At 32.0% G+C, this 27,883-nt stretch overlaps 3 protein-coding genes and 1 pseudogene across 6 annotated transcripts; 1 reads left to right on the top strand and 3 right to left on the bottom strand.

Moving 5' to 3' along the window:
- Positions 1–247: 247 nt before the first annotated feature.
- Positions 248–8,605, top strand: LOC124847335 (long chain acyl-CoA synthetase 6, peroxisomal-like). 2 transcript variants are annotated; one of them, XM_047324804.2, is made up of 23 exons: positions 248–511; positions 1,576–1,636; positions 1,729–1,806; positions 1,946–2,017; positions 2,107–2,188; positions 2,278–2,383; positions 2,471–2,547; positions 2,876–2,920; positions 3,002–3,088; positions 3,330–3,419; positions 3,559–3,638; positions 3,736–3,829; positions 4,290–4,378; positions 4,473–4,561; positions 4,944–5,073; positions 5,191–5,309; positions 6,017–6,140; positions 6,226–6,312; positions 6,695–6,798; positions 6,901–6,986; positions 7,849–7,935; positions 8,034–8,120; positions 8,207–8,605. In XM_047324804.2, exons 1-23 carry the CDS (start codon positions 391–393, stop codon positions 8,300–8,302), a joined length of 2,091 nt encoding a protein of 696 aa, XP_047180760.2. In that variant the 5' UTR covers positions 248–390; the 3' UTR covers positions 8,303–8,605. The 2 variants fall into 2 exon arrangements, with proteins under 2 accessions (XP_047180760.2, XP_087952566.1); XM_088096440.1 differs by lacking the exon at positions 248–511 and adding an exon at positions 697–777.
- Positions 8,606–10,650: 2,045 nt separating this feature from the next.
- LOC124847340 (chemocyanin-like) lies at positions 10,651–12,587 on the bottom strand (annotated as a pseudogene). The gene is made up of 2 exons (XR_015781614.1): positions 11,949–12,587; positions 10,651–11,132 (listed from the first exon to the last, which is right to left on the bottom strand). The product of XR_015781614.1 is annotated as a chemocyanin-like (transcript).
- LOC124847339 (sugar transport protein 13-like) lies at positions 11,949–18,709 on the bottom strand. Of its 2 annotated transcripts, XM_088096711.1 has the most exons (6): positions 18,583–18,709; positions 18,111–18,436; positions 16,197–16,321; positions 14,866–15,157; positions 13,803–14,478; positions 11,949–12,063 (listed from the first exon to the last, which is right to left on the bottom strand). In XM_088096711.1, the coding sequence occupies exons 1-5, from the start codon at positions 18,707–18,709 to the stop codon at positions 13,813–13,815; spliced, it is 1,536 nt and encodes a 511-aa protein (XP_087952837.1). In that variant the 3' UTR covers positions 11,949–12,063; positions 13,803–13,812. The 2 variants fall into 2 exon arrangements, with proteins under 2 accessions (XP_087952837.1, XP_047180764.2); XM_047324808.2 differs by lacking the exon at positions 11,949–12,063 and having other exon boundaries at positions 13,471–14,478.
- A 5,699-nt stretch (positions 18,710–24,408) lies between these two features.
- Positions 24,409–26,356, bottom strand: LOC124847344 (sugar transport protein 13-like). The gene is made up of 5 exons (XM_047324816.2): positions 26,221–26,356; positions 25,780–26,102; positions 25,559–25,683; positions 25,174–25,465; positions 24,409–25,038 (listed from the first exon to the last, which is right to left on the bottom strand). Exons 1-5 carry the CDS (start codon positions 26,354–26,356, stop codon positions 24,409–24,411), a joined length of 1,506 nt encoding a protein of 501 aa, XP_047180772.1.
- Between the last annotated feature and the right edge of the window lie 1,527 nt (positions 26,357–27,883).

Below are 27,883 nucleotides of genomic sequence, written 5' to 3'. Positions count from 1 at the left end.
GTATAAAAATATCAAAATTATGTTATTCACGTATTTGATTTAATTTTAAAGATTAGTAACTATGAGTTATCATTTAAAAAATAGATACTGTGAATAAATTATATGGCTTGTATAGTAATCACTAATCAGTCAATTCTATAATGAATATTTAAATTTTTGAAATTGAAAACATGGAAAAGATCTAGTATATTTTAATTAAGAAATAAAAAAAATTAATATATTTAGTGAGAAGGTTGTCTTAACCTTATTGTGCCTGGCGTTTGTCTCAGGTAATCCGATTCATCATCGATATCCTCAGTTATTTTTCTCTCATCCTTTCAGATAAACACGACACAAAAGCTCAGTATTTCTCTTATCAAAACGCCACTTGTCCATTGTCGTTTCGACCCCATGGATCACACGCCTGCTGCGCAACGTCGTCTTCGAGCTGTTCAAGACCACCTCTCCCCCACCGCCGATGAATCTCCCTCCCACCTCCGATCTAACCCCACCGCCGGCGAGTTTTTCTCAGGTACTTCCTTCTCTCATGACTGCTCTTATTGCACTTGTCGTACCTCACTTGAACGAAGCCAGGATACTGATAGTGACGTTCGATTTCTCTCTCTCTCTAGGATCATGTTCTGTGTATATCTTTTTTGGTCTTTGATTAGTAGTGAGTTGTCGCTTTCGAATTTGAGATTGGAGAAAAAAGAAAAAAAAAAGGATTGGAGGAGAGGATTCCTATATTGTGCTAAGGGTACTTATAGCTGATTGAGTTTTATGAATGAATATAATCAGGTATCTTTATTGTTATCTTCGATTTGTGTGCATTTGGGGAGCATTCGGACGTGTTTCCTTCTTTCATGTTTATAGAAATAAAGGGCATAGGGTGTAGCCATTTCTTTTGGAATTAAAATTCAACGGAGGTAGAAATATCTGGTATGGGGGAGTATTTGGTTGTTATAAATGTTTTGGTGTAGAGACTATTAATTTGATAAATCTGAATGGTTCATGTACCGGTTCCAACTCTCCAATTCATCATCACCGGGTTTCTTTATTTATTTTTAATTTTATTTAGCTATTTATCAGAAGCTAGGTGAAGGTTGAACCCTGTAGTGCAAAAGTTTTAGTTCCTGATGTGCCAATACTCTTCATGTATTATGAGTGTTGACTTCCTGCCTTCAAGTTTTGTGGTCTGGGCAATCACATCACTAATTTTAGTACTTAATTGTTAATTAGCTGTGATAATTACGTATTAATTTAATGACGTCACTCGTCTAGTGTTCTATTAATTTTATTTAGAATCATTTTACATTTTTTGGAGACAATAGTAGGAGCTAGGACTCAAATCACAATGACGTTTGTCATAACACATTCTGTTTCTGAAAGGTGACCATATTCATAAAACTGTCATTTGTTCTTTGTCAATCATATTACTCAGGTGATATTCATAATGTCACATTTGTTCAAATTTTCCCACAACTTAGGAATTTTTCTATCTCTCGACGAATGGATATTTTCATATGCCATGCTTTTTGTTATTACTACATTACTTTTTGGCAATTTCTTTTTGTTGACATCGTTACTTCTGAACAGAACAAGGGTATAGTGTTGTACTCCCAGAGAAGTTACAAACTGGAAAGTGGAACGTTTACAGGTATACCCCTTCCATTGTTCTTGATCTTGATTTGTATACATCATTCTGGAGCCAAGTCCGAGGCTCATATGATACTCAATTCTTTCTGGAAGATCTATGCGATCTCCTCTGCAGCTAGTGAGCAAGTTTCCTAATCATCCTGAAATTGGTACCCTGCATGACAATTTCGTGTGAGCATCCCTCCTTTTTCTATGTAAAATTAGCACTGAACTTCAGAAGATTGATAATCTCAATCAAATGTATTTTAATAAAAAAATAATTTTCATGCCTAATAAATTGATGTGTTCTTTCAAACTCTGCTAATAATAGGCGCTCAGTTGACACCTTTCGAGACTACAAATATCTGGGAACACGTGTCCGCGTTGATGGAACTGTTGGGGAGTAATAACGCTTTCTGGGGCTTCTTTGCTTTTCATTCAAATTCACCTAACATCCTTCTCATCATTTCCACTATCCCTTCACTTTTTAAGGTACAAATGGATGACTTATGGAGAAGCAGGTACAGCCCGGTCAGCAATAGGTTCTGGTTTGATTTATTATGGAGTCCCAAAGGTGAATGCTAGATTATAGTTTTATGGTTGATTATTATTTTTTGTTTTACGAAGTATCATGTAACCATTGGTTTATGCATTCTTGTTTAGGGTTCCAGTATTGGATTGTATTTTATTAATAGACCGGAGTGGCTCATTCTTGATCATGCCTGCTCTGCATACTCATTTATATCAGTACCTCTGTATGATACTCTTGGTATGTTTTTTACAACTTATCAGAAAGTTATTTGTCATTCCTATCTACCTTTCAGATTTAACATGCAAGAAACTGCTTGCTCTGCAGGTCCCGATGCTGTCAAGTATATTGTTAGTCATGCTGTCGTGCAAGTTATATTTTGTGTACCTGAAACATTAAATGTAGTAAGTATATGTGAGGTTTTTCATAATTTGCATATCCCTTCTGTTCCTTCGTAATGAATATTGTAGAATCACGAGTACCCATTTTGGTAACTTGGTGTAATGATGGATTTCCCCATGCAAATACTCTGCATTGGGTATACTTTCCATGGCTTCTGGAAAATGTGTGTAATTAAGCTAATCCAACACACACTAGGGTGATTAAATTCTGTAGATCATTCAGTTACGCTAAAACAAAGGGTTAAGGACCTTGTGCATATCTACTTTTGTTTAATATAACTTACGTTCTTGTTTTGCAAAAACTTATGTATCATATAACCTGCCCTTGCAGTTGCTGAGCTACTTATCTGATATTCCAACTGTGCGGCTAATCGTGGTATGTGTGAATTATGGCTTACGTTTGAAATTAAATGTTCATTTCCAAAGTAAGTCATACTGATTTTTGGTTAGTGTACAGGTAGTTGGAGGTATGGATGATCAAATTCCATCAGTTCCATCATCAACCGGAGTTCAAATTGTTACATATTCAAAGCTACTCAATGTGGTAATCTTGTTGTTGTCTGTGTAAACAAATGTTGATTTTGTGTAGAATAGATAGTGTGTTATCATTATATTATATTGCTTCCTTGAATTAGTAAGGAAATTCCATTTCTGTTCTGTTCTCTTTCTAATTATATATTGTGGTGTATCAGTCTTAAGATCCTTTTGTAAATGGTGTTGCTACTAATTTGATCTGCTGCTATATATTATACCTGTTACCTCACTGTTCATGTGGTTTGGTTTAGGGACGCAGCAATCTCCAGCCCTTTTGTCCACCCAAACCTGATGACATTGCAACCATTTGCTATACAAGTGGAACAACTGGAACCCCAAAAGTGCGTAGGTTTCAGTAGAATTATGGTTTACCCCTTTTCTTATTAATATTATGTACTATTCCCATAAAATGTTTACTTTGCTTATATTAGCTCTATGAAGCACTTATTTTAATCTTTCTGCTGAACAAATTATGGTCAGGGTGCTGTCTTGACCCATGGAAACTTTATTGCAAGTATTGCTGGGGGTACTATGGATGAGAAATTTGGCCCTTCTGATGTGTGAGTAATTTTTTAATGCATACAATGTTCATTTCCATTTTTTGCTGTGACAGTTTATTCTAACTTCTTTACCTTAATTTTTTTTTTTCATTTTCAGTTATATATCCTATCTCCCTTTGGCTCACATTTATGAGCGAGCAAACCAGGTCATGGTAGTTCATTTTGGCATTGCTGTGGGATTCTACCAGGGGGTATGCCTCTGACTAATTAAACTTCTTTTTCTTTCATTTGATTTATGTCTACTCATTTTGAATGAGCTTATACTTTTATGAAAAATTAAAATTTTATATACAAGTTCTATGGCATAGGGAGCCCATATGATATTTTGTGAATATTTTCGATTTCATGAAATGCTGCATTGACCCATAAGAGATTTCTGTCAAGTAGCAGTTTTTTATTATAGTATTCTTGTGTTCCATATATACACGTGTATGCATGCATGGATTAAAAATTATAATGCAACCTAAAGTGTAGAATGTGTAAATAATAGCAGCCTTTTCTGCTCAATTGTTAGTTTTTTCTGGTCATGTAATATACTTTACAGCTTTGCCTTATGTGATGTGTTGAAGGTAGATTTACTAAATTTTGTTTCACTTTATTTTGCAATATTCTCAGATTAGCATAATTTTTTTTTTTAACATTCGTATGCAGGATAGTATGAAATTAATGGATGACTTGGCCGTCCTAAGGCCTACTATCTTCTGTAGTGTTCCTCGACTATATAACAGAATATATGCTGGGTAGATTATTTTTACATTTATGCTGTATTTCTTAGAACTCTCTTTTTCGCTTCTTGTGTACTCATTGTATCATTCAATTCGAATTTTTTTACAGTATCACTAATGCTGTTAAAACATCTGGTGGTCTGAAGGAGAGACTATTTAATGCTGCCTACAATGCTAAAAGACAGGCTTTATTGCATGGTAAAGCATATTCACAATGATCTATCTTTGTGCAGCATACATTTAAATACCTGTTTTGCCAGATTTATTTATGGTGGTGGATCACTATTCTGCCCTAAATATTGAATCAAATTGTACTTGTACCTTGGTTTTCCCCTATCCTTTGTTTATTGATGGTTTTAGACACCTTGTTTATATGCAAGATTCTTGTAGTGGGTGAATCTTATTTACCACAATAGTATCTTGTTTGTTTTCTGAAACTTGTAGTCTTTTAAATAGCTGGGAAAGTTTTCTTAGAAAGATAGATATGGCTAAAAAGGTGTAACTTATCATTTTGGCTTTAAAGTTTTATTATCATTTGAAAGAAAACTTACTTTTGACACCATATTTCCATTTGTCTCAGGGAAGAACCCTTCTCCAATGTGGGACAGATTAGTTTTCAACAAGATAAAGGAAAAGCTTGGAGGACGAGTTCGGTTAATGGCATCAGGTGCCTCGCCTTTATCCCCTGATATCATGGAATTTTTAAAGATGTAAGTTTTGCATAATATTACTGTATACAATACTAAAGAGGACATTTCACTTATTAATATTATTATTATTTTTGATCAATTTTCTCATGCTGAATAATATGTGCATTTATTCTGCAGTTGCTTTGGTGGTCGGGTGACTGAAGGATATGGAATGACAGAGAGTACTTGTGTTATAAGCTGCATAGATGAGGGTGACCCACTTGGTGGTCATGTTGGCTCTCCTAATCCTGCCTGTGGTGAGTACTAAGTATGCATTCTGCATCATATAGCTAATAGCTTGCAGTACATTCGTGATTCAAAACCTGTTTGGTATTATATTTTAGGTAGTATGTGACGTACCAATCAACTTGTTCATGAATTGGTTAATTTTTTTTCTATTTAAAAAATTAAGTAGTTGCAACTTCTCATCATTTGTAGTTATTCAAAATGTTATTTTCCTTGGTACTGAATTTTAGGGATGGGTTGTTTTCTTTATATGGTGTGTAGTTTTGTAAACATCAAAGTTAAATTCTTGATTGATTTTGATTCACCTGATGAATGAGTAGGTTTATCAGTGTGTTATTGGGGCTGAAGGGTGTTCTTTTTATAGGATTTCACTTGGACTCTCAGTGAAATTCAATCTCACTGTGGAAGTTAATAACCTCAGTATATATCAAATCTGCCCAGAAAGAGTACACGTCTTGAGTTTTGAGCCAATTCTCTCCCACAAATAATGATTCTCCGCTTCTTCTTTTTTTTTTCTTTTTTAAATTTAGTTGCAATGGGGTTTACTGTTTTAATTATTTTATTTTTCTCTTGCAGTGACATTGTGTCTAATAATCCTAAAAACGTCTTCTACTTAGCTTTCCTTATATGGAAGAACTTAAAAGATGAAATTATATTTAATTTATGTCAGCTGAAGCTTTGTTATGCCTAGTGCCAAGAGTTTTGTTCTTTGTTTCAGAGATAAAACTTGTGGATGTTCCAGAAATGAACTATACATCTGATGATCAGCCCAATCCCCGTGGTGAAATTTGTGTCAGGGGTCCCATTGTTTTTCGAGGTTATCACAAAGATGAAACTCAGACGTAACTACCTTTCATGCTATGTGCTTTTGAATGAAATTTATCTTGTCATATTTGAAACTACTTGATTTTCAATCCAATTGTGCAGGAGAGAAGTCATTGATGAAGATGGATGGCTTCATACTGGAGATATTGGAACGTGGTTACCTGGTGGTAGACTAAAAATTATTGACAGGTGAGATAGAATCATTCTAATTACTAGTTATAATCCATAATTAATATGATACACACGGCTTCTTAACATACCACCTGGCATTAGATTGAATCTTTGTTTAACCTTACGCTGCAAGTATGCTCTGTTCAATGAGTAGACTTGAATGGCACTTTACAGAGTGAACTTGCTATGTGCCATTGTATTTTGTCAATGAGTTCTGTTTCTATGAGACTTATAACTGCATACTGCCTCTATTTAACTTTTATAATTTATATATTTAACTTCTGTAGGATGGGCTTTGAGTCTTGACACCCCTAGATTCCTGTCTACTTACCCGACCCAGTTTTTACAACATTGATTGAAATTGTCAAGCATATGAATGAAAGCTTAAATTTTGTTACAGGAAGAAAAATATATTTAAGTTGGCTCAAGGCGAGTATATTGCTCCTGAGAAGATTGAAAATGTATATGCCAAATGCAAGTTTGTGGCGCAATGCTTTGTATACGGTAAGGAAATAAATCAACACACAAATTTGGTGTGTGATCTTTGTATCCTCTCTCTTAATTTACTCCTTGCTAGTTTGCTGATGCTTCTTTTTTCATTTTTAGGTGATAGCCTAAATGCTTCTTTGGTAGCTGTTGTCTCCGTGGATCATGATGTCTTGAAAGCATGGGCCGCTTCAGAAGGCATAATGGTAGTATAAACTTTTAAGAGTGTTTTAATATCTGTTCCCATATATCATGTACTGAAAGTCCATCTAGACAGTGCTTAAAAGTTTGTTTTACTTTGTGCTTGAAATCTTGAAATGTATTTTTGATTCATATTACTATAAGTCTACAATATATTTTGGAAAATAAATGTGATATGATAAAAAACAAAATTGTCGGATACCTGATCTAAAGTGAACATTTTCAGTTGAGTTGAACCGGCTTTTCTATGACTTCGTCATGCAAGTGAACTAACTTTTCTTTGATTGGTGATCATACAATTGAATAATAACTATATATATGGAATTGCATTTTTATCCTATGGTTACCTTTCTCTAGTGTTACACTTCGCGTGTTTCCATCTCTGTTTACTTTTTCGCCGTTGGTGCTGTATATTTTATTTTTAGTCTGCTCAACTCTATTCTTTTAATTAAAAAAGTGCTTTTATCAGTCTATTTTTGCAACTTTTTTCTTTTAGCATGATTTTAAGTAACAATGCTTTTGTGGTTTTTTCAATCTTTGCATCTATTTTAGCACATGTGGCAGTGGCTCTTTATTTGTATGATAGCTCTTCTATGATTAGATTTAGTATATTAATATTCATCCTTTGAGGCTTGGCAAAATCATACCGTTTAAAACAAGGGATGCTTTTATGTGACTCTTAAAATCAGAGTGGTCCGATTAATTTTGACATCAAGAAAGTAGAGTCCTGTGTTTTATATTAAATTCAAGAGAAGTTCAAGAAATTTATTCCAATCATCCTATTTTTCTTTAATGAGGTGGTGTTAATTTATGGAAGCAGTTTGCAATATTAACTGATACTCTTATGTTCTGTGGGCATGAGTGTAGTATAATGATTTAGCACAACTTTGCAATGATTCAAGAGCAAAGGCAGTTGTCTTGACTGAGATGGATGCTGCTGGACGAGATGCTCAGGTAGGTTATTCATTTTATGTTACACTTACGTTTACCTTACAATTTGGCCTTGTATTTAATTAATAATATTAAATATCTGTAACTTTATGTGATTGTAGCTTAGAGGTTTTGAATTTGTAAAAGCTGTCACTTTGGTGACCGAACCCTTTACATTGGAAAATGGTCTGCTTACTCCAACATTCAAGGCAAGCTTTGAGTCATAAATTTATTTTTTTTCATTTTAACCTGATGTGGCGCTAAATCAAGCTGTGTATTGCGTGCAACTTTTCAGATTAAGAGGCCTCAAGCGAAGGAATATTTCGCAAAAGCAATATCTGATATGTACAGTGAGCTCTCAAGAACTGATAATTCTCAGAAAACGTTGTGAAATTGAGGGTCTCCCTTCACTCCCCTCAACAGATAAATAAAGAAACGTGATTCATACCATCGTAAGGCGATAGCAGAAGGATCCAATGGGTACGATCTGGCAACTTGTTTTGTCATGACAAGAGTTGTGTTAGAACCCAACAAGATTCGTTGCTTTATTTAGTTCTAGTTGCCTTACGTTATTTTTACATATTTATTTTTTTGAGTCATATTACTATAATTTTTAATATATTCATTATTATTATTATTGTTGTTGTTGTGAATCAATCAATACCTATTCAGTAGCATTTTGATTTTATTTTTATTTTTTCTTTTGGTGGGACTTTGCTAACTAATATTATGCACCTAGGTTTTATGGTAATGACTGTTATTATGATTTTTGTGAATGAAATGGAGACGAAATAATACTTTCGTGACATTATCCAATTTTTTAAAAAGGATCTTGATTCTTTGTTAAATTTAGAAAATGCTAACATTACGTCTCTTACTGTCTTTAGGGTAATAATCAGGGGAACAAAAGTAATAGGTATTCAATAAAAAAGAAAATTATTGTTTATACTGAAAACGTATAAATCATTTAAGAAAATAGAATAATTCTGATTAACTTGTATTCTTGAAATATATGTTAGCAGTATCCTTAAAATATTAAATATATAATCACGAAATGCATTTCTATTGCTACATATTAAATTCAGAGTTTCTTTTTTTTTTTTACTTTTTTAAATGAAATATTTTTTTAACTAGTTAAATTCTATCTTTATTGACTTTATTAAATTTTAAGTTCTTTATAAATATATGTATTTTTAATTATTTTTTATTGAGTATTCAAATTTTATATTTTTAATTGAATTTTTGTTATTTTTTTTATAATTGAGTAATGCGGCTATCATGCTTATGTGTTAAGAAAAGAAATGTGAAGTTCTAAAATTCATATAAAATTAAATGATACTGTTAAAATGACTTTTATTTAATGAAAAACATGTTAAATAACAAAATACATGTAATAAGAATAAGAGATCATTGTAGCAGTATACGTCAACAGTAAAAATGATAATAATTATTTAATTATTTTGTTGTAAATGATGATATAAAAGTGATTGGAAATCATCATGATACCAATATTTTTAATTAAAGTAATAAAAGTTGTTTATTATTTTATATTGACATCGTTGTTTTATGTTAATTACAAATTTCATGTTTCTTAATAAAAAAAGTAAAATGACGATAACATCCACGTAACTTAGTTAACACAACAATTAAACAATAAGAATAATTAAAAAATATATAAAAAAGTGTTGGTACTAATAATAAAAACTCAATTGAAAATACTTAAATTTATAAATAATATGACTAAACCTGATTAAGTCTTTTTTGTTTTAGAAGATTATTTATTCTAAAACAAATTATTTATAAGGTTATTTGATCTAAAAGAAATTTAAAGCATGAATATGAAGGTTTCAGTCAAAAGCCATTCCTCTTTTTTCAATTTATCTTTAGGATTTGTTTGTTATTTAACCAATTTGATTAAATGATTTTTCAGAACGGTTTCATGTCAATATTGTTAGACCTTACCTGCATAAAAGTATCCTTATGCATTTGTGGATTTTATTTTTCAAATTATCTTTAAAAGAAACATATTCATTCATTGAGTGAACACTTCCATATGCCGTTTGGTAAATAGAAAAATAAAAAAATTCAATCGGGGTTTGATGTGCTGAGTTTATTAGATGGTATAATGTAGGTGTGGAATCTGTTTCTCCACTAGAGAAGAGTAAATTTCACAATAAGAAACAAGAAGCGATGATAGGATAATGGTCAAATTTTGGTATTTAAATAACTTTCTTATGTTCAATTGTAAGAGTTTAAAATTTGCCGTCCAATGACACAATTACATCTTACTATCTCAGGCGATTAAATTCTTGTATCTGACATTGTAAATGGTAATTCATTAAGCAAAAACCTTAAATTGAGTGACAAAAGTAATTGACTTTTTTTTTTTACTTCTTGGTTTCAAGTGGTGCCTAACAAAACCAATTATGATGAAATCAACCATTATTCGCAGAGCACGCTTTGTTGCAACAATTAAAGCTCTCTCGAGATTATGGATGCATGCATTCATATCCTCACTTTACCTTTTTCTTTTTCAACAACAATACAATCATTTTTTTATTTATTTCAAACTGAAATTTATTCAAGAAATTGATTTTTTTTCAACAATTTTTCATTACAGATAGACTTAAGAATCAAAGTCCTATCCAGATGTTTAACATGTAAAATTATAGGAAAAACACCTTATAGTATATCTAATATGCATTCTTCTTGTCATTCAAAATGGTTTACAAACATGGCTATGATCTAGGCAAAAGGAGTTGCAGAAATTCCATCGATCAGTTTCAATACAAGAAGAAAACAGAAAGTCCATAAAGCAAACTAAGCATAACACTTTGTTATTAAACATAGCTAGAGAAAGCAAAGTAATAGGACTATTGCCATGGCCAAACTCACCATAGAAAAAGGTCCCTTTAGAACAATCAATGAGTTAGCATTGCTAGGAGAAGGTGCTGGTACATTGGAAGCTTGCACGATTGGAGAGGCCAAAGCTGATGGAGTAGGTGCTTCAGCAGAAACCTTGAGCACGTTTATATCAACCTTCTGTCCCGCTTCGCAGTGACCAGGGACGCCGCAGAAGAAGAAGTGGTGGCCGTGAGTGGTTATATGGATAGAGTCATTGCCGGTGGTGAATGTTGCAATAGGGGATGATGCATTGCATGACTTGTACATGCCATGTGTCACTCGCATCACATTGTGGAATTTGTTATAGTATTCAAATACTACAAATACAAATCACGGACAATTTCAGTTATGTAGTTATGTTGCTACTAATTATCATAATTAAGTAAAGTCTATGGTCTGTTATGATCTTCTTGAGCTGAATGTTTATGAAATGTACAATGTAAATGTCTGCTGTGAGACCAACAATCTCATTGCATGTTTTGTCTTTTCATCCAAAAGGTTAACGCAAGTTGAAGTGGTGGGTCACGCTGTTTTACAACAATATAATCATGAAACAGATGTATAATAGGCTCTTACATACGAAAAAAAATGTGTACAGAGTGTAAAAACAAGAGTTTTTATGTAGGGGCCCTCCCTGAACACATACTTTATTTTCTTAACAATACAATCGTTTTCCTTGGAAGTGCAAATGGTTGGGTACTTCACCAAAAAACAAGTAATCGTAAGTTTTCGACACCCAACTCCGCATTGCTAGAAAGAGATACAGTAGCAGTGTATTTTTCTTGCACATTTTTCTATATAATGCACTGAAATTTTTAAAATCACAAACTTCTCTGTGTTTCTACTCTTGTTTACTGACTTTCATGCATGATTTTCCAATTTCGAGGTAACAATTCAAACTGTGTTTGGGGAAATGTAATAAAGATTATGTTCTTAGTCCTCCTCTTTGGAAAAAAAAGAAAGAAAGGGTATCACCTAACTTCTGTATTGTTTGTTTGCATTCTCATCATCATTAGAACAAAATGCAGAAGTATCACAGAATATGATTTGATCTCCATCAGCTAACAATGAAGAAAAACCAACACAATACCACAGACAAAGCATGCAATTGGATTTGGAGGGAAGAAACTTACTGATAGTGTCACCAATTTGGAAGTTCTTGGTAGCAGCCCACTTCTTGTAGTCTATTTTGCCAAGGGTAGTCCAACCAGCGGAGTCCCCAACCTTGTACACAGCTGCATCTGAAACCTGCAGAATTTCCATGACTATGAACAAAGCCATAAATCTCTCTACCAAAGCCATGGTTTGAAGCCCTTGTTGTTTTGAGGTTGGGGTCTTTATATCCTTTTGACTACTACTAACTGCCATTGAAGATGTTGGAACTTGAAGAATGACAAAGTGGATGAACAGGTCCCACTATTTTTTCTTTAATTAAATGGTTTATGTTTGATGAAAAGGGAAACGTGGGTCTGAGTAATAAGTGCTCCACTCACTTCTCCCATTTTGCTTTATGTCTGTCTACCGTTCAATACCAAACTATGATGGACTAAGTCTGTGGATTCTTCTAACCTTCCTAATCTAACAAGTACTTTTCTTGACTTTTAGTTACATTGCATTCAAAAAAAAACACTTACCATAAGTAGTTACAAAGAAGTAGTTAGCTTTTTTATATTTTGACTATCATAAATAAATTTGTTTACATTTATTTAATATTTTGTTTTTAGTGTTTAGTCTTATTTTTAAAAATTTATTTTTTTTATAATCATTTTACTTTTGAAATATATGTGAAATGAACGTAAATGTACATTATCTTATTATTACTCTTTTATTATTATTCTTTAAAAAATAGTATATGAAGCATGTAAAGAGTCTTAATATTATATTCCTTATAAATATAATATTCAAAAGCAGGAACATTTTTTAATAAATTGGAGAAGGGAGAAACACCAAACTTGCATACTGAGTCAGGGTGATTCAGCTAGTTATTTTACAAGCTGAAATCCTTAAAATGTTGACAATATAGTAAAGTTTCTTTACTCGTTTTCTTTTACAAGTTATCTGACACAGTTAACTCTTTCATCCTTTTTGACAGTTGTATAACACTGCAGAAGAGCAAACAACTAAATATAAATAGCATAATGAAAAAAACGCTCATTTGATCAAATTTTGAGAAATGGTATTCTAATTGGTAACAAATAATTTGGTGACTGTCATTATAGACTGGCAACCACCATGTATTGTTTTCTTTTGATGATCTCATTACTTTGCACATCAGAGAAGCATTAAGCGCAAGACACTCACTTTACACAACCTCCAACTGAAAGCTACATTAACACCAAATGTGTGGAATTCACAAGTAATAACATAGTTAAGGTTTCGTAGTGTTGGTATTATGCAGTCCCCTTAGTCTATGTTGTCTTCCTTGCGGTTGGTATAACCTATTTTAGTGTATTTTTTCTACCAAATGGCTTCATCAAGAACTACTACTAATTCATTTTTGGTGCTATGTAATAAAATAACATCGTGACTCCTACCACATCTCACCAACCATGCGTCAAAGTTAATAATGCTTGTTAATTGTTTAAGACTAAATTTTTCCACTTCTAATTGCATCAAAATTACTGTTGACATGTACTATTGGCTGTTGCAGGAAAAAAAGACAAAACATGCAAAATCAATTTAAGCAAAAGACAAATAATATGCCAGGACTAGGCTTTTTGTTTTTTTGAAAAAAAGCCAACATAGGAGAACAAAAATACAAACATAGTACACGTTATATGACTTGCATAACAGGACAATTAAGTGGCATTACAGTGTTACATACACATGCCACTCACAAAGTGGGAGTACTAACATGGTAAACTGTAACAACCAAATTTGGCCAAACACTGCATACAGTCTAATATACTCATTTGAGAAACCAAACTGTTGGCAGAATTTGTCTAACTTATATATGAGAAGCAGATTAAATCCCTGAAGAATCTTACTTGTACTTGATCAATCGGCAGTGACTACTTTCTCTTCTTTAACCGAATCATCTTGGGCAAACCTCTTCCACAGCCAATGGTGCTTCCACACTCTCTCTGTCATCTCTTCAATAGGGACATTTTTTGTCTCCGGAAGCAGGAAAAGCACGAAAGCAGACATGATCAAGATACATCCAGAGAAGAACAAGAAGATTCCAAACTTGAAGAAGCAGAGCATTGAGAGAAAGGCCTGTGCAATGAGAAATGTGCAGAGCAAGTTGACACATACAGCAATACTCTGCCCCGCTGAGCGAGTCTCCAGAGGGAAGATCTCACTTGGGATAAGCCAAGTAAGAGGGCCCCATGACCATGCAAATGCAGACACAAAAACGCACACCATCACAACCACCAAAACCGCAAAACCCTTTGATAGGTCGTCGTAGTGGTCCCTCACCTTTATTCCTATTATAACTGCAATAACAAATTGAGACAAGAACATCTGAACTCCAGCTTCGAATAACAGCATTCTCCGTCCGAGTCTGTCCACCGAATAGATTGAGACAACAGTGGAGATCACATTAACGGCACCAATAATCACAGTACAGTAGAGTGAAGCATCTTTCGTGAATCCCAATGTGTTGAACAGAACCGGGCCATAAAACATAATGGCATTGATGCCAGTAAACTGTTGGAAAACCTGGTTTTGGAAAATACTCAAAACGGAATAAGAATCAGATAAGTTAGTAAATTTAATTGATCATACCCATACACCTAAGAATAACATTGTTTCAAATATGTTAGGAAAAGAGTGAATGTACAATTTTTTACCCAAAAGTTTCAACAATTTAGTCTCTAAAGTGTCATTTCTACAACAGGTTCGAGAGCTAAGGCTATAATTGATTACATGAAGCATGATGTTTGTAATACTAGACTTCTCTTGAAAATTTGAAATAGGTTCTATCTTAGAATTTGATTTTAAAACTTAGAACGTAGGAGTTCTCCAGTCATATATACTATTTAATCATATAAGAAAAAACTAAACAGACAAAGTTGATAAGAAAGTATTTGAGAAGACAGCACTGACATGGAGGGCAATGGAAATGAGGAGTTGCGGTCGGTTCCTGCGCTCGAGGATATTCCTGAAAGGGTGTTTGATCTCTTTAGCCACAGTACATGCATCAACAAGCGCCAAGAACTCAGGCTCAATGTTTTCAATGCCACGAATCTTTCTCAACACAGTTTTTCCTTCTTCTAAGTGACCACGCTCAATGAGACTGTTTGGGGTGTCCACCACCACAAAAGCTCCCAAGGTCAGAAACAGTGCTGGCAAACCTCCCAAACCCAGAGATAACCTCCAACCCCAACCACCTTTGATTCTGTTGTTTCTCAACCATAGTCAGCATCAACAACATCATAAATAAACCAACCACACTTTCTCTAGCATTGACTTATAAAATAGATTATAACTTATAAGTTTGACTCAGTCTCAAAACCTTTTTCTAAAGTGAGGTTTGCACTGAGTGAAAATTCCACCTCCCTGATTTTGTATTTTCATCATTGAATCCTAATTACATTTTGAGTTCTTGCTATATTAGCATTAAATAATCCAAAGCTTATTTACCCGGATAATTCTAAATCTTAGCTAAAGATATTTTTATTAAAGAAAATCTTTCTATTAATCTTTATACTATAAATCTTTAACTTTTCTTAGATTTAAAAATATTAAATGTTATTTTTTTAATATTTTCATTATAAAATATATTTAATATTTTTCTAAGTTTTGGGTCAGTACAAATTTTCACACCAACCAACCGTTATGAAAGCTATCATCTCTGGGCCTGGACCAAGCAAGCAGGCCTTTCCCAAACAAGACCCATGGGAAGGAAGCAATTGATGAAATCATGAATGAAAAATTGTTGTTTCTTTTCCATCTAAAATACCATGAAAAAGAATATCCGTGACATGTTTCTTAGAGAAGGGATTTTATTTGTATGGTAAGAAACAGGCAATTGCAACGTTAGCAGATAGACTTGCTTTGCTTGAGAAGCTTCTCCTTTGAACCATTTATGAAAGTCCAAAACCCTAAGCAAAGTGGGCAAGCATGTGCTTGACTTTTTGGTATGCTGAGAGGTGTAATATAAATGGTTAATTCTGCTGGTTTTCTATGCACCAGAATCTCTTGGGAGAACTACTCCAATTAAACCATCAATTTTCAAAATTTTGACCACCACCACTCACTAGTACTAACGATGCTTTCATTTGGGCATGAGTAATAACACATGGGGATTAGTTAAAGGTTATATTTAATGGCTATCATTTGTTCTATAGCAATAATTTTAATGTTTTCTTAACACGAATCATATGAACCATTCGACAAAAGTTATGGAATTGGGAGCACGAACACAAGAAACTTACTTGTTGGTGGCATAGTTGACAAGGTTGGAAAAAAGAATGCCAAGGGTGATATTCAGCTGGAACATTATATTCAGTGCTCCTCGCATTCTTGAAGGTGCGATCTCTGAAAGGAAAACTGGCACGGCCTGCCATCATCAAATCAAATTAAAGCAAATTATTTATTTTGTTCACGATAAATTGAATTAGCTTTCGATGTAAATAGGATGTGTGAGCTGCAAAAAAGTAGCAGCACAAGTTCAAGTTTTGTGGCACTTTCAATGTAAAGAAGAGAGATTCTTGGCCATAAAATTGAAGTGATTTCATATAATTAAATGAGAGAAAATAGCAAGTGATTTCCATCAAGGGTAGTAAAGGTGAAATGGAAAGAACATTTAAAGCCTGAAAGGAGGGTTGGAATTTGAAGAGAGAGTAGAAAAACTATGGGAGTGAATGCCAAGAAAGTCTTTCATATCATTGTGGGGACTGGGACATTCTTGTCTGCTACATCACAATGCCCTTTCTGCATTTTTTTATTTTTGTCATTATCTTTATAAATTTTAATCCTTTGGGTTGGTCAGATATGTCGGCCACCTCTATCTCTGGTTAATAAAATACAGATACACGCCTAGTAAAAACTACAGAACCTATTTTTGTCTTTAACGAGGGACACGATCTATATGGCAATATCTCACGTCAGCTTTCCTCATAAAATAACAATGATATTTTTACGTTAAAATATGCTGTTGATGTTTAATTTTAGTTTATGTTGACTTACATTGAATATTTGATTTTTTTTAATTATTTTGAGGACGGGTTTAATTATATGTTCAAGCTTTTTTTTTTTTATGTGTCTCAGTGTAATACTTAAATACTTTTGTTGTATCATTTTCAAAATTAACGAGAACATCAATTATCCCTTTTTTTCCCTTTACATATGCTTATATCTTTCACCTAATTAACTTATAAATATCTTATTAAAAAAAAAAGTGTAACGTTTCGTAACATCTTTTACATGTTACTTTTATTGTAAAATAACTGTGAAAGTCAATATCAACATAAATAACAGCCACACATTCCGAGATAGGCTTATCAACTTGTTTTAAATATAAGTGTTACTGTTCATTTTTCTGAAATACTTATATTGAATTAATTTTATACACGTATATGAAAAAGACGTATACTTGTGTCAGTGTATGATTTTAAAGTCCACTGGAAAACGAAACCATAGCTCTGTTCAATACTACAGACACGAACCTGAACCAAATACGAATATCCTACACATGGGATACCATGATTCGTGATGTATCAATTGGATAGATACCAAAGGAACAATTTTTTTAAATTGTAAATAAAGATTTCCCATTTAGAAGAATATTTCAATTAATTCATACACTTTTTAATCAAATCAGTTAAATTATTTAAAAAATTATATTATTATTATTGTACAATTATTCTTATTATATTTAAAGTTTAAATAGTTGAATACGATATTAAGTACCTGTATTTTTTAATCTTATTAAAATTTACATTGTTTATTTCTATTATTAATTATTTTTTACCAAAATATGTCAATTCACTGAGAAGAGAAAATAAATTTTCTGGCAATGGTCTTAAATCCTTAACTCTCTCTTTTTTGGTCTAGTCAATACATGGAATATACTGTTTAATAGAGAAATTATTATAATAAATTTATTAAATAGAATATAATATATAGAGAGAGAGAAAAAAATAGAGTGAATTAGTAATTATTTTAAAAATTAATAACTTTTACTCTTTAAATTATATTGTTATTGAATAAATTTTTGAATGAGTGATCAAATTAATCTCTAAAATTAAGGAGTAATTTAAAAAAAAAACTAAAGAACATTAATTGAATGTGTAGATAGTTAGTGAAGAAATTATTGAAGCAAATGATGATTTGTGAGAAAAATGAACCTGGTTAGCAAAACCAACACCACAGCCAAGTAAGAGCCTGCCAATGATGAGCATGAGCAGGTTCTGAGCAGCAGCATTGAAGGCAACTCCAGCAATGAAGATGAAACCTGCAATCAACATGGTGGCTCTTCTTCCCTGCTTCCGAGTTATATGTGAGGCCAAAAACGTCGCCGTTAAACCCGCTAGGTACAGACACGACGTGAATAGTTGCAACTTTTCATTGTCGTATTTGCAGTAGTTGCTCTCCAACTCTTTCTCTTCCACTGTCCTTATATACACCTCTGGAAAAAACTCTTTCAGGAACGCTCCCATCGATGTCACACCACCTGATATTCATTGGTTTTATATCTTGTTAACATCTCCAAAGTCAACCAACATCAAAACATTATTTACAAACGTAAGAAGAAAATGTAGGTAGATAGTGGGAAGTGAAGAAAACATGCAAAGGTTTTATTTGAGTGAAGATTATTACCGGAAACACCAACGTCGTATCCAAACATAAGACCTCCGGTAGCAGCCATTATGCAGGAAAGGATGACGATTGGAGTTACCTTTGCCTCAAAATCATTGGCACTTGCTGTGAAGCCTCCACCAGTCATAATTATTTCAGATGATTAATTAAGAAGCTGGTTTTCACTTCAGCACTTCAATGTTTTTATTTTCACTTCCATGCACTTTGATTTATATAACCACTGAGAAAGAGTTTCACTTTGCCTTTTCTTTCTTTAATTTTTATCCACATCCCATACACAGAATAATCATTCTGTGTTTCCGTGATTTTTGTCGGAATGATATCATAGCCTTCCAAATATAGTTTACTCTCTTTGATCCATCAAATGTCTCATAACAAACAAATACTTAAAGCTTCTTTTGTTTGTCCACTGTGGGTTATACTGTATTCGTTAGTTTTTTATTTCACTCTTTTATATAGCACCAAATAAACTTAATAATTCATAAAAAGAACAGCAATTAATAATCTTATTTTGAAAAAACATAAAACTTGTTATTTTTTATCACTTGGAGAGTATTTTCTTCACCGAAAAAAATTAACAAAAAACAGTTATTTCATATATATTTGATATAATGATTTCCAAAGTATTCTCAAATTGTAATGAAGTATTGGTTAAGAGTTTTTACCTTTCAAAAATGTCCCCACCAGTTTCAAACATAACTACTTGAAAAGTGGATTTTAACAATTAATTCGAAATTAAGCAATAATGTTCGACATAACTAGTTTGAAAGATAATTAAAGTTTACCATTGTAATTTCAAAATAAACTAATTCGAAATAGATTTTTGATAATTACTTTGAAATGCTAACTAATTTATTTGAAACTATTTTACCAACAAATAAGATTTTTAAAATTTTGGATTTTAAGAGTTATTTTATTTAAATTTTAATAACTCTTTCGTCTCAATTATTAAGAATATAACTACAAGTTAGAAGTTTATGTGGAAATCATATAAAAAAAATAAAAAGTCATAAACATTGAGTATATTGGAAGTGGTGTCCTCATATGGACTACTAATACTTTAAAAGTGATCGATCTTTCCATTTTATCTTAATAAAAAGTTAACAATATATTTATATAAAAAATTATGTCATTACAAGAAGAGTTATAAATGGTAAAAACATACAATATTTCATAAAATTGTATTGTCATAGTAGATGTTGTAAGTGTACAAGAGTTTTCATGGATGTTTCACATGAGACTTTACCGTTTGATCATCAAATTTATAGAAAAAATAATTACATAAACTATAGATTAGCAATGTGCCATGTTGCTTAACTTCCTTCTGCATGCATGGAAAGGTAATATGGAGATTTACTTTTTTTTTATACTTTCAAATTATACAAATACAATAACTTCTAAAAATCTTTTTTATATAATTGTTGGTTCGAGTGAAGAGGATACAAGGAACCCAGAATTAAAGAAAAGCTGAAAGAATGAAATGCAATTAACTAGAAAAAAAAAGAGAGATCTGAATAAATATTTCAATTGATTCTCAGTTAACGAAATACAAAGACGAGTTACAATATATAGTCAAGTAAAACAACTGTAACAGACAGATTAAGATAGAAAACTAAAAGCAACAGTAAAAGACGGAACGACACAAAGTAGTAGACAGCCAAACAGAAAAGCAAACACAATATATGAACATGACCGAACGAATACATGTATAAGACCGGGCTGTCACCAAACGTTATGGAGTCTAACTAACAATAATAATTTTAAATTATTCTATTTCACATGTATTGAACATTTAACATATATTTAAAGATCATAATTAATTTTCTGATTCACTAATTTCTTATATGAACTTGTAACTTAAGAATTAATATATTTCAAAATCTCATCAAATCAATTTTAGATTCAAGACAATGTCATTTATTAAATTTTAGATACATCTCATCAATCAATTCTATATTCAATCCAATGTCAACTATAAAATTGTAGTAACATCATATCATGAGAGATTTTAAGCAAATAAACAATAAAACATGTAATTTAACATAGTGAATATGGTCTATCGAGGACCTTAAGTAAGTGGGAACAAATTATAAAACGAAAAAGCATTGAGTTTAAATATAAAGTTAAAGAACAAAATAAGCTTGTTATTAAAAAAAAATACTTAACATTTTCTTTAAATCGAAGGGGTGCACAGTGCACTTGCACAGCCTCACCCACCAACATAATTTATTCACAATAACTTCTCTACATGCTCAAAGATATATTCATGATCGAAATTAAAATTTCAACATGGTGTATAAAAAAACTACAAAATGCTTTCATTTTGTAGCGGATGATTTGACATATTAATTACATTTTAATGAAGTATAAATATGAAATAAAATGAGAAGTATTATGTTGAAAAAATAAGTTGTAGTTATGGTGTGAAAATGAGTGATAGTTAAGTAATGGAAGAAATTGTAGTTGTTAATCTATTATCATTTAGCATTTATATTTTTGTTAGTTATAAGGGAAATAGAAGAAGAAGAAATAAAGGATCCCTAGCTCCAAAAGAATATGTGGAAAGGCATGAAAGATGCATGCATGAGGTTGTATTTACAAAGCTTAGACATTGGTTGGACATGACGATTGGGCACTGTCCTCTTATCATTATTCAATTCAGAAAAATTAAGATATTGGAATGAACAGTTTATAAGGAAAAAATAAAATTATTGAATATTGAAATAGCATGGCTTGATGGTTCACAAGAAGAGAATCTTGTTGACGATTGGCAGTCACCTTTCTCCCGCAATGTAGCTTACGTTTAGAGAATGCTTCATATTTTTATTATTTCAACCCTTTTATAACATTTTATTTTCTTTCTTTCATAAAAGGTTAGATCGAGTAGTTGGAGCCTTGTCTCGGTGTTTAGAATCAAATTTTAATACAAATGGTTTAACGCGTTTAATATGCTTCAGTTTTTACAAAAACCGAAGCATATTAAAACGCGGTGACAATTTTATAATTAAAATCAACTTATACGCCTTGGTTCAGTGGGAATCGAAGCCTATAGACTCTACTATTTCTCTTATTTACGAAACCGAAGCATAACCCTCTCCGACAAAGTCCTATTGCTTTACGAACCGAAGCCCACCCAAACTCATCTCATTTCTCTCAATTCGTCACATTCTTTCTTGGGAGAACTTCATTTCTCTTCAACCACATCTCGCACCTCAAGGTATTTCTTCTTCTTCTCCGAATCATCATCGTCTTCGTTATCTTGCGCGTCTCCTCCAACACCAAACCTCATACTCTGTTAGGGCTTCTCTTCCATTTCGCCTTTTCCTTTGTTTTCACTGATTAAAATCCATTTTCCACCTTTTCTATCGATTAAACACCATTCTACCGATTGATTCTTCGATTAGCGCCATTCTCACCGTTCAATCTCCATTTCACACCGATTAATCGGTTCATTTTATGTTTTTCCCCTTTTCTAGGGTTCCAACGGTCCATCAAATCAAATATCAGGTTTGCTGGATTCAATTCATCTATTCCATTCTTAGAATGTTATTATACTACTCTCTTTCAATAAATTGGATTTAAATGAATAATTTTATATCATATAATTTTTACATTTATTTTGTATAAATAATAATTTTATATCATATCATTTTCATATCATATAATTTTTACATTTATTTTGTATATACATCGGATAAAAAATAGAAAAAAAAACTTAAATAGAAAAAATATTAGATCAGATCCAAAATCCAATAAGATGGTAATGTTTAAAATATGGATTATAATCAATATTTTAAAAATAGATAGTTTTTCTTGTTATATATTGTAGTAACTCTATAGTCATATATACCATTTCAGAAGTTTTGTTTGTAAGAAAAGAGGAGTGAATGTTTCCTAATATTTATTCAGAGTAAAAATCATGCACTAAGATAAATTCAATTATGTTATCTTACTATTATAATGGACTCGTACGAAGATTAGACATTAAAATTATACGTAGTTTTAAATATTTTATTTTGACCCCAAAATTAATTGATCAAAATATGACAAATATAATATATATATATATATATATATATATATATATATATATATAATTTTTATTCTTATTTATCTGTGACACTATAAACTGATTATTACACTTAATTGTATATAATTTACCTACCTAATTAAAATAGAACAAAATTCAGCTCAAGCAAATAGAAGAACAAAACAAATATATTTTATTAAAGAAATAATTTTACATGCATATATATTTAGATAGATAAAATAATTTTAAATAATTATGTGTAAACATTTCATTATTGCAATATTTCATTGATAATTATCATTTTTTTTCTAATTTTATCCTAATTACTTATGTATCATTCATAAATTTTTTAGGTTAAGTTAACAAAATTAATGGATGATGATGTGACACAACTTAAAGCTAACGAGGGACCAATCTAACACATCAGCTTTAAGCTGTGTCACATCATCATCCATTAATTTCGTTAACTTATATTTAACGAAAGGGACCAATCTGACCCACTATTTTAAAAGTTAGGACTAATGTAAAACACTTTTATAACGAGGGACTAAATTGAGATTTTTCAACCAAAGTGGGGACTAAATTGGCTATTAAACCAATTTTTTAATATGATGATTTTTTTTCTGGTTTATGGAATTCAAAGATATAAAATAATTTTTGTAAAAGAAATTATAAACTTTTTCATAATAAATATTTTTTTGATTGATATAATTTTATCATAAGTTTAATACAGTTTCCAATTTTTTTTAATAAAATCTTCATATAATAAAATATTGTTTGTTTAGATAATAAAAATACATTGATCATTATGTCAATATGAATATAAATTAATATAAAAAATCATTATAAATTTAAACGACAGTGATGGAGATGTTAACATAATTATTTATGCAAAATTTTGTTATGATTGATCTTAATTAAAGTAAATAAGATAATTGAAATGGAAAAAAAGAAAAAGAAATAAGAGTAGTAATGCTTCTCCGGTGAAAATGAGGCTATAAATTTTATCCAGTGGGTCAATGCCACCTTTTGCTCCCTTCATTTTGTCAATCACAGAGTCTCCCGTGAATCCTCGAGGAATCTAAATTATTTTATTGTACAATTGGGCTCTACTCCTAAGGAATATAATATTATTGGATGTCAGGATTTATGTGAGTTATATTTCATCTCATAGTTATTACTTAATTTTACTATTCATCTTTTTTTGTTAGAATCCCTTTAAATCGAAAGACTTATATTAATCCCAAAAGTGGTATTTTCTTTCTTAGACATTTAAAAGTAAAATGAGTGAACGTTTTTAGAGTAACAAGTGATTCATGTAAACAAACTTATTTCGAATCATCAGTTTGATAAATTTAACCTGTGATTAGGGTAAGTCTTTAGATTTAGAAATTTAACCTTGAGTTAATAATAATGAATTTGTTTTTAGAAATGCTTGAAAATATATAATATTAATTTGCATGTTTTTTACTCAGCATGTTAGATATATTCGTTCGCGTTTATTTGATATCCAGTAGTTCATAATAAAACATAAAATATAAAAATAATAGCCATTTTTCGAACGTTAACACTCTTTTCCATATAAATAACTCAAACTCAACTTTAGTACAAAGTCAATTTTGTAAGTAATTAAGTTTTTTTTTCTTCCATAGTTTTTCTTCACTATACAATTGTGATAACTCCTCTATTTTTCATTTAATTTTGATTCTCTCAGTCTTGACTTAGGTTATGAAGTATTGGTGTGCTTGTGTGTGTGTATATATATATATATATATATATAAATAATGGCCCTGGAATCAATCTTCCATAAAACTCTTCCAGAACCAATGGTTTCTCCAAACTTTGTCTGTCATCTCTTCAATGGGTATATTCTTGGTCTCGGGAACTAGAAAGAGTGTGAATAATGACATGAGAAGCACCCAAGCGGAGAAGAAGAAGAAGATGCCGAACTTGAAGTGGCACATCATGGACAAGAAAGCCTGTGCAATGATGAATGTGAAGAGCATATTCACAAACACTGTCACACTTTGCCCTGCCGATCTAGCCTCTAGGGGGAACGTTTCACTAGGAATCAGCCATCCAAGTGGACCCCAAGACCATGCAAAAGATGACACAAATATGCACACCATCACTACCACCAACACCCCAAGCCCTTCGTTCAAGCTATCTGAGAAATCTTGGACCTTCAACCCTAGAACTATCCCAATCACCACCTGAGAAACAAACATTTGCACACATGCTTCCAACAACAATATCCTCCGACCAACTTTGTCCACCAAGTACACAGACACTAAGGTCGACAACACATTCACGGCTCCTGTGATCACAGCTGAGTATAGGGAAGCCCCACTTTTAAACCCCAAGGTGCTGAACAACACTGGAGCATAGAACATGATCGCATTGATGCCCGTGAATTGTTGGAACACCTGCACACGACAAAATGTTAAATGCAAAAATCAAAATATTAATTAACAAACCACATGACATTAATGAAAGTTTGGTCTATGATTCTTGTGTATTAATTCTTTGACGCATATAAACAAATAAGTTAGCTGTGTGACCTGCAACATAACGGCAATGATCAACGGAGGACGGTTGTGACGCTTGAGGAGGCTCTTCAAAGGATTCTTCACCGTTTTAGCCACTTTACTGGCTTTAAGGATCTCCTGAAACTCTGGCTCAACATTTTCCACACCACGAATCTTCTTCAGCACAGCCTTCCCTTCATCCTCCAAACCCCTCTCAATAAGACTGTTGGGAGTGTCATGCACCAGCAGGGACCCAAACGTTAGCATCAGTGCTGGAACCCCTGCCAAAGCCAACGATATCCTCCACCCATACCCGCCTTTAATCCTGCATTTCCCAGTTAAATACATTAGTCAGTCAAATAAATGAATAAATAAAGTTGCAATTCTTCAGATCAGTAATAAGGATCATTGAAGTTACTGTGCAGTAAAGTAGTTGACAATGTTTGCTATGAGAATCCCAATGGTGATATCAAGCTGGAACAGGATGTTGAGCGCTCCACGGATTCTTGTGGGAGCAATCTCAGAAAGAAACACCGGCACTGCCTGTTGTGAAACCCAAAATCAGTCAAGAATCAGGAACATTACTATACTCCAAAACACTTACATTGCACGGAAAGGAATACATATATAATTAAGGACCTGATTGGCGAAACCAACACCACAACCAAGCAATAGCCTCCCAAATATCAACAGCAGCAAGGTATTTGCTACAGAGTTGAAGACAGTTCCAACAATAAAGAAAAGCCCTGCAATCAACATAGTGCATTTGCGGCCTAGCTTTCTGGTGACACTGGAGGCAAACAAGGTAGCTACCAGTGCAGCGAGGTAGAGAGAGGATGTGAACAGTTGAAGACTTTGATTGTCATATTTGCAGTAGTTACTGTCCACTCCATGCTCCTGTATCCTTTTGTATACCTCTGGAAAAAAATGTTCTAGAAAACTGGGCATGGATGTGACACCACCTGCATTCATATGCATTTCACAAAGCATTAGTAATGAAATTGCTTGAAATCAAACCTAAAACAATAACTCGTTAGTAAATAGCTGCATTACTAACCAACCACTATGCATCATACGTACCTGAAATTCCAATGTCATAACCAAACATCAGACCACCGGTGGCAGCCATAATACAGGATATTATGACAGCATAAGTGATCTTTGCCTCAAATTGGACATCATCCCCTGAACCTGATGCAAACCCTCCCCCAGCCATGATAATTAACTATTGAAATTAACAGATAATTTTCAATTGATTTTCTTGGTGTGTGTATGGCTGTATATATATGTATGTATGTGAGAATGTAGCTACCTAGGTTCTATGTATGGCCTCTCTGTTTTTTCGGGCTTTGCGGAAATTTTATTAACGACGTTTCAAATTAAGCGCTTTACAGCATTAACATTGATGGCACAGTACATACATGGATACAGGTAGATCAAACACCATTAAATCTTTACGCATGTCTATTGCTAACTATATCTATATTAACAGACACTGTAAAAAGAATCAAATAATAATGCTCCCAAACTAATTTTTCTAGTCATGTCAGAATCTACAAATAAAAGAACGACTAACAAATATGTCACAAAAATAGATAACAAAAACTCAAGAAATACAACGATTTTGAAGTGAAAATCCCTTGATAAGGATGAAGTTCATCCCCAACTAGAAAAAATAGATGAATAAAAATGCAGAAAATCTCCCTACAGTAACAAGTATTCCACTCAAAACACCAATACTCCCCATCACAAACAATAGAATAAAAAAATACTCAAAAATTAAACTGTTGTTGTCAAGAAACTTTTCATGCTCTCCAAAATTTCTAATACCAAAATATTTTTCATTCATTTCCACTGTTAATAAAAAAAATGTTAAAAATTAAGAAAAAATAAAAAGTACTTGATTTTAAGTTATGTCGAAATAAACATATGATATTAATATCATAAATCGTACACTTCTTTTTATGTAATGTCATTATTTTAGTCCACTAAGCTAATTTTAAATTTTTATGTAGAATCTTAATAATTAAACATTTCTTCTATTAATTTTACTCCACTCTCTTTGTATAATTGAATATTTTGAAAATAAATTTAAAGTTGTAAACGAGAGATTGTTGGAGATAGGGATTGACATCTGGTTTAGGGTTGAATTTCATTTGGTTTACAAAAGTAATTTGTATAACATAATAATATTTTTACTAATTACAGTTCTAAAAAAATATCATTACTACTATAAGCACTTGTAAATCAGTTTTTACAAAGGCAAATAGTTACGCGTATAATCCTTCACATTGTTAGTCTTTTATGTATTTTGAATCTAATCCTTATAGACATTATACATTTTCAATTTACTACTTATATGCGTAATCAGTTAGAAATAAGGAGCCAAATTAAAAATAAATAAATAAATACTTTATGTATAAATAAAACCATTTTACAAATATCAAATTAAAAATACTTGTATTAACTATTTATCACAAGTACTTATACGTGAACTAAAATAAAATTTGGAAAACACACTGTTAATATGTATTTGAATAAAAAATTATGAGCATAAATGCGTGATAATAATATCAATATTTTAATATTTATTATTTAATATCTCATTTAAGTTCAGCTTACTAAACACATTGTAAAGAGAGATTTACGAATAATTTAGAGTTAGATTACATAGTGTTATAGTACACTTTCTTAACTCTCCATTCACTTTTTTCTCCACGCTCTAACTTTATTTTATTGAATT

The sequence above is a fragment of the Vigna umbellata genome, chromosome 8 (genome assembly GCF_029865625.1).
Source record: "Vigna umbellata cultivar VRB3 chromosome 8, Vumbellata_1.0, whole genome shotgun sequence".
NCBI classification, from domain to species: Eukaryota; Viridiplantae; Streptophyta; class Magnoliopsida; order Fabales; family Fabaceae; genus Vigna; species Vigna umbellata.
This window is presented reverse-complemented; position numbering and strand designations above follow the sequence as displayed.

What these genes read in the sequence shown, in the direction of transcription:
- LOC124847335 (XM_047324804.2), top strand. Translation starts at nt 391, where the DNA reads ATGGATCACACGCCTGCTGCGCAACGTCGTCTTCGAGCTGTTCAAGAC. An exon ending in ACCTCTGTATGATACTCTTG is followed by an intron (nt 2,384 to 2,470) that starts GTATGTTTTTTA and finishes CTTGCTCTGCAG; the next exon opens with GTCCCGATGCTGTCAAGTAT. An exon ending in CTCTCCTAATCCTGCCTGTG is followed by an intron (nt 5,310 to 6,016) that starts GTGAGTACTAAG and finishes TCTTTGTTTCAG; the next exon opens with AGATAAAACTTGTGGATGTT.
- LOC124847339 (XM_088096711.1), bottom strand. Translation starts at nt 18,709, where the DNA reads ATGACTGGTGGAGGCTTCACAGCAAGTGCCAATGATTTTGAGGCAAAG. An exon ending in ATACGACGTTGGTGTTTCCG is followed by an intron (nt 18,437 to 18,582) that starts GTAATAATCTTC and finishes AATGAATATCAG; the next exon opens with GTGGTGTGACATCGATGGGA. An exon ending in GTCAACTATGCCACCAACAA is followed by an intron (nt 15,158 to 16,196) that starts GTAAGTTTCTTG and finishes GAGAAACAACAG; the next exon opens with AATCAAAGGTGGTTGGGGTT.
- LOC124847344 (XM_047324816.2), bottom strand. Translation starts at nt 26,356, where the DNA reads ATGGCTGGGGGAGGGTTTGCATCAGGTTCAGGGGATGATGTCCAATTT. An exon ending in TTATGACATTGGAATTTCAG is followed by an intron (nt 26,103 to 26,220) that starts GTACGTATGATG and finishes ATATGAATGCAG; the next exon opens with GTGGTGTCACATCCATGCCC. An exon ending in GTGTTGGTTTCGCCAATCAG is followed by an intron (nt 25,684 to 25,779) that starts GTCCTTAATTAT and finishes GTTTCACAACAG; the next exon opens with GCAGTGCCGGTGTTTCTTTC.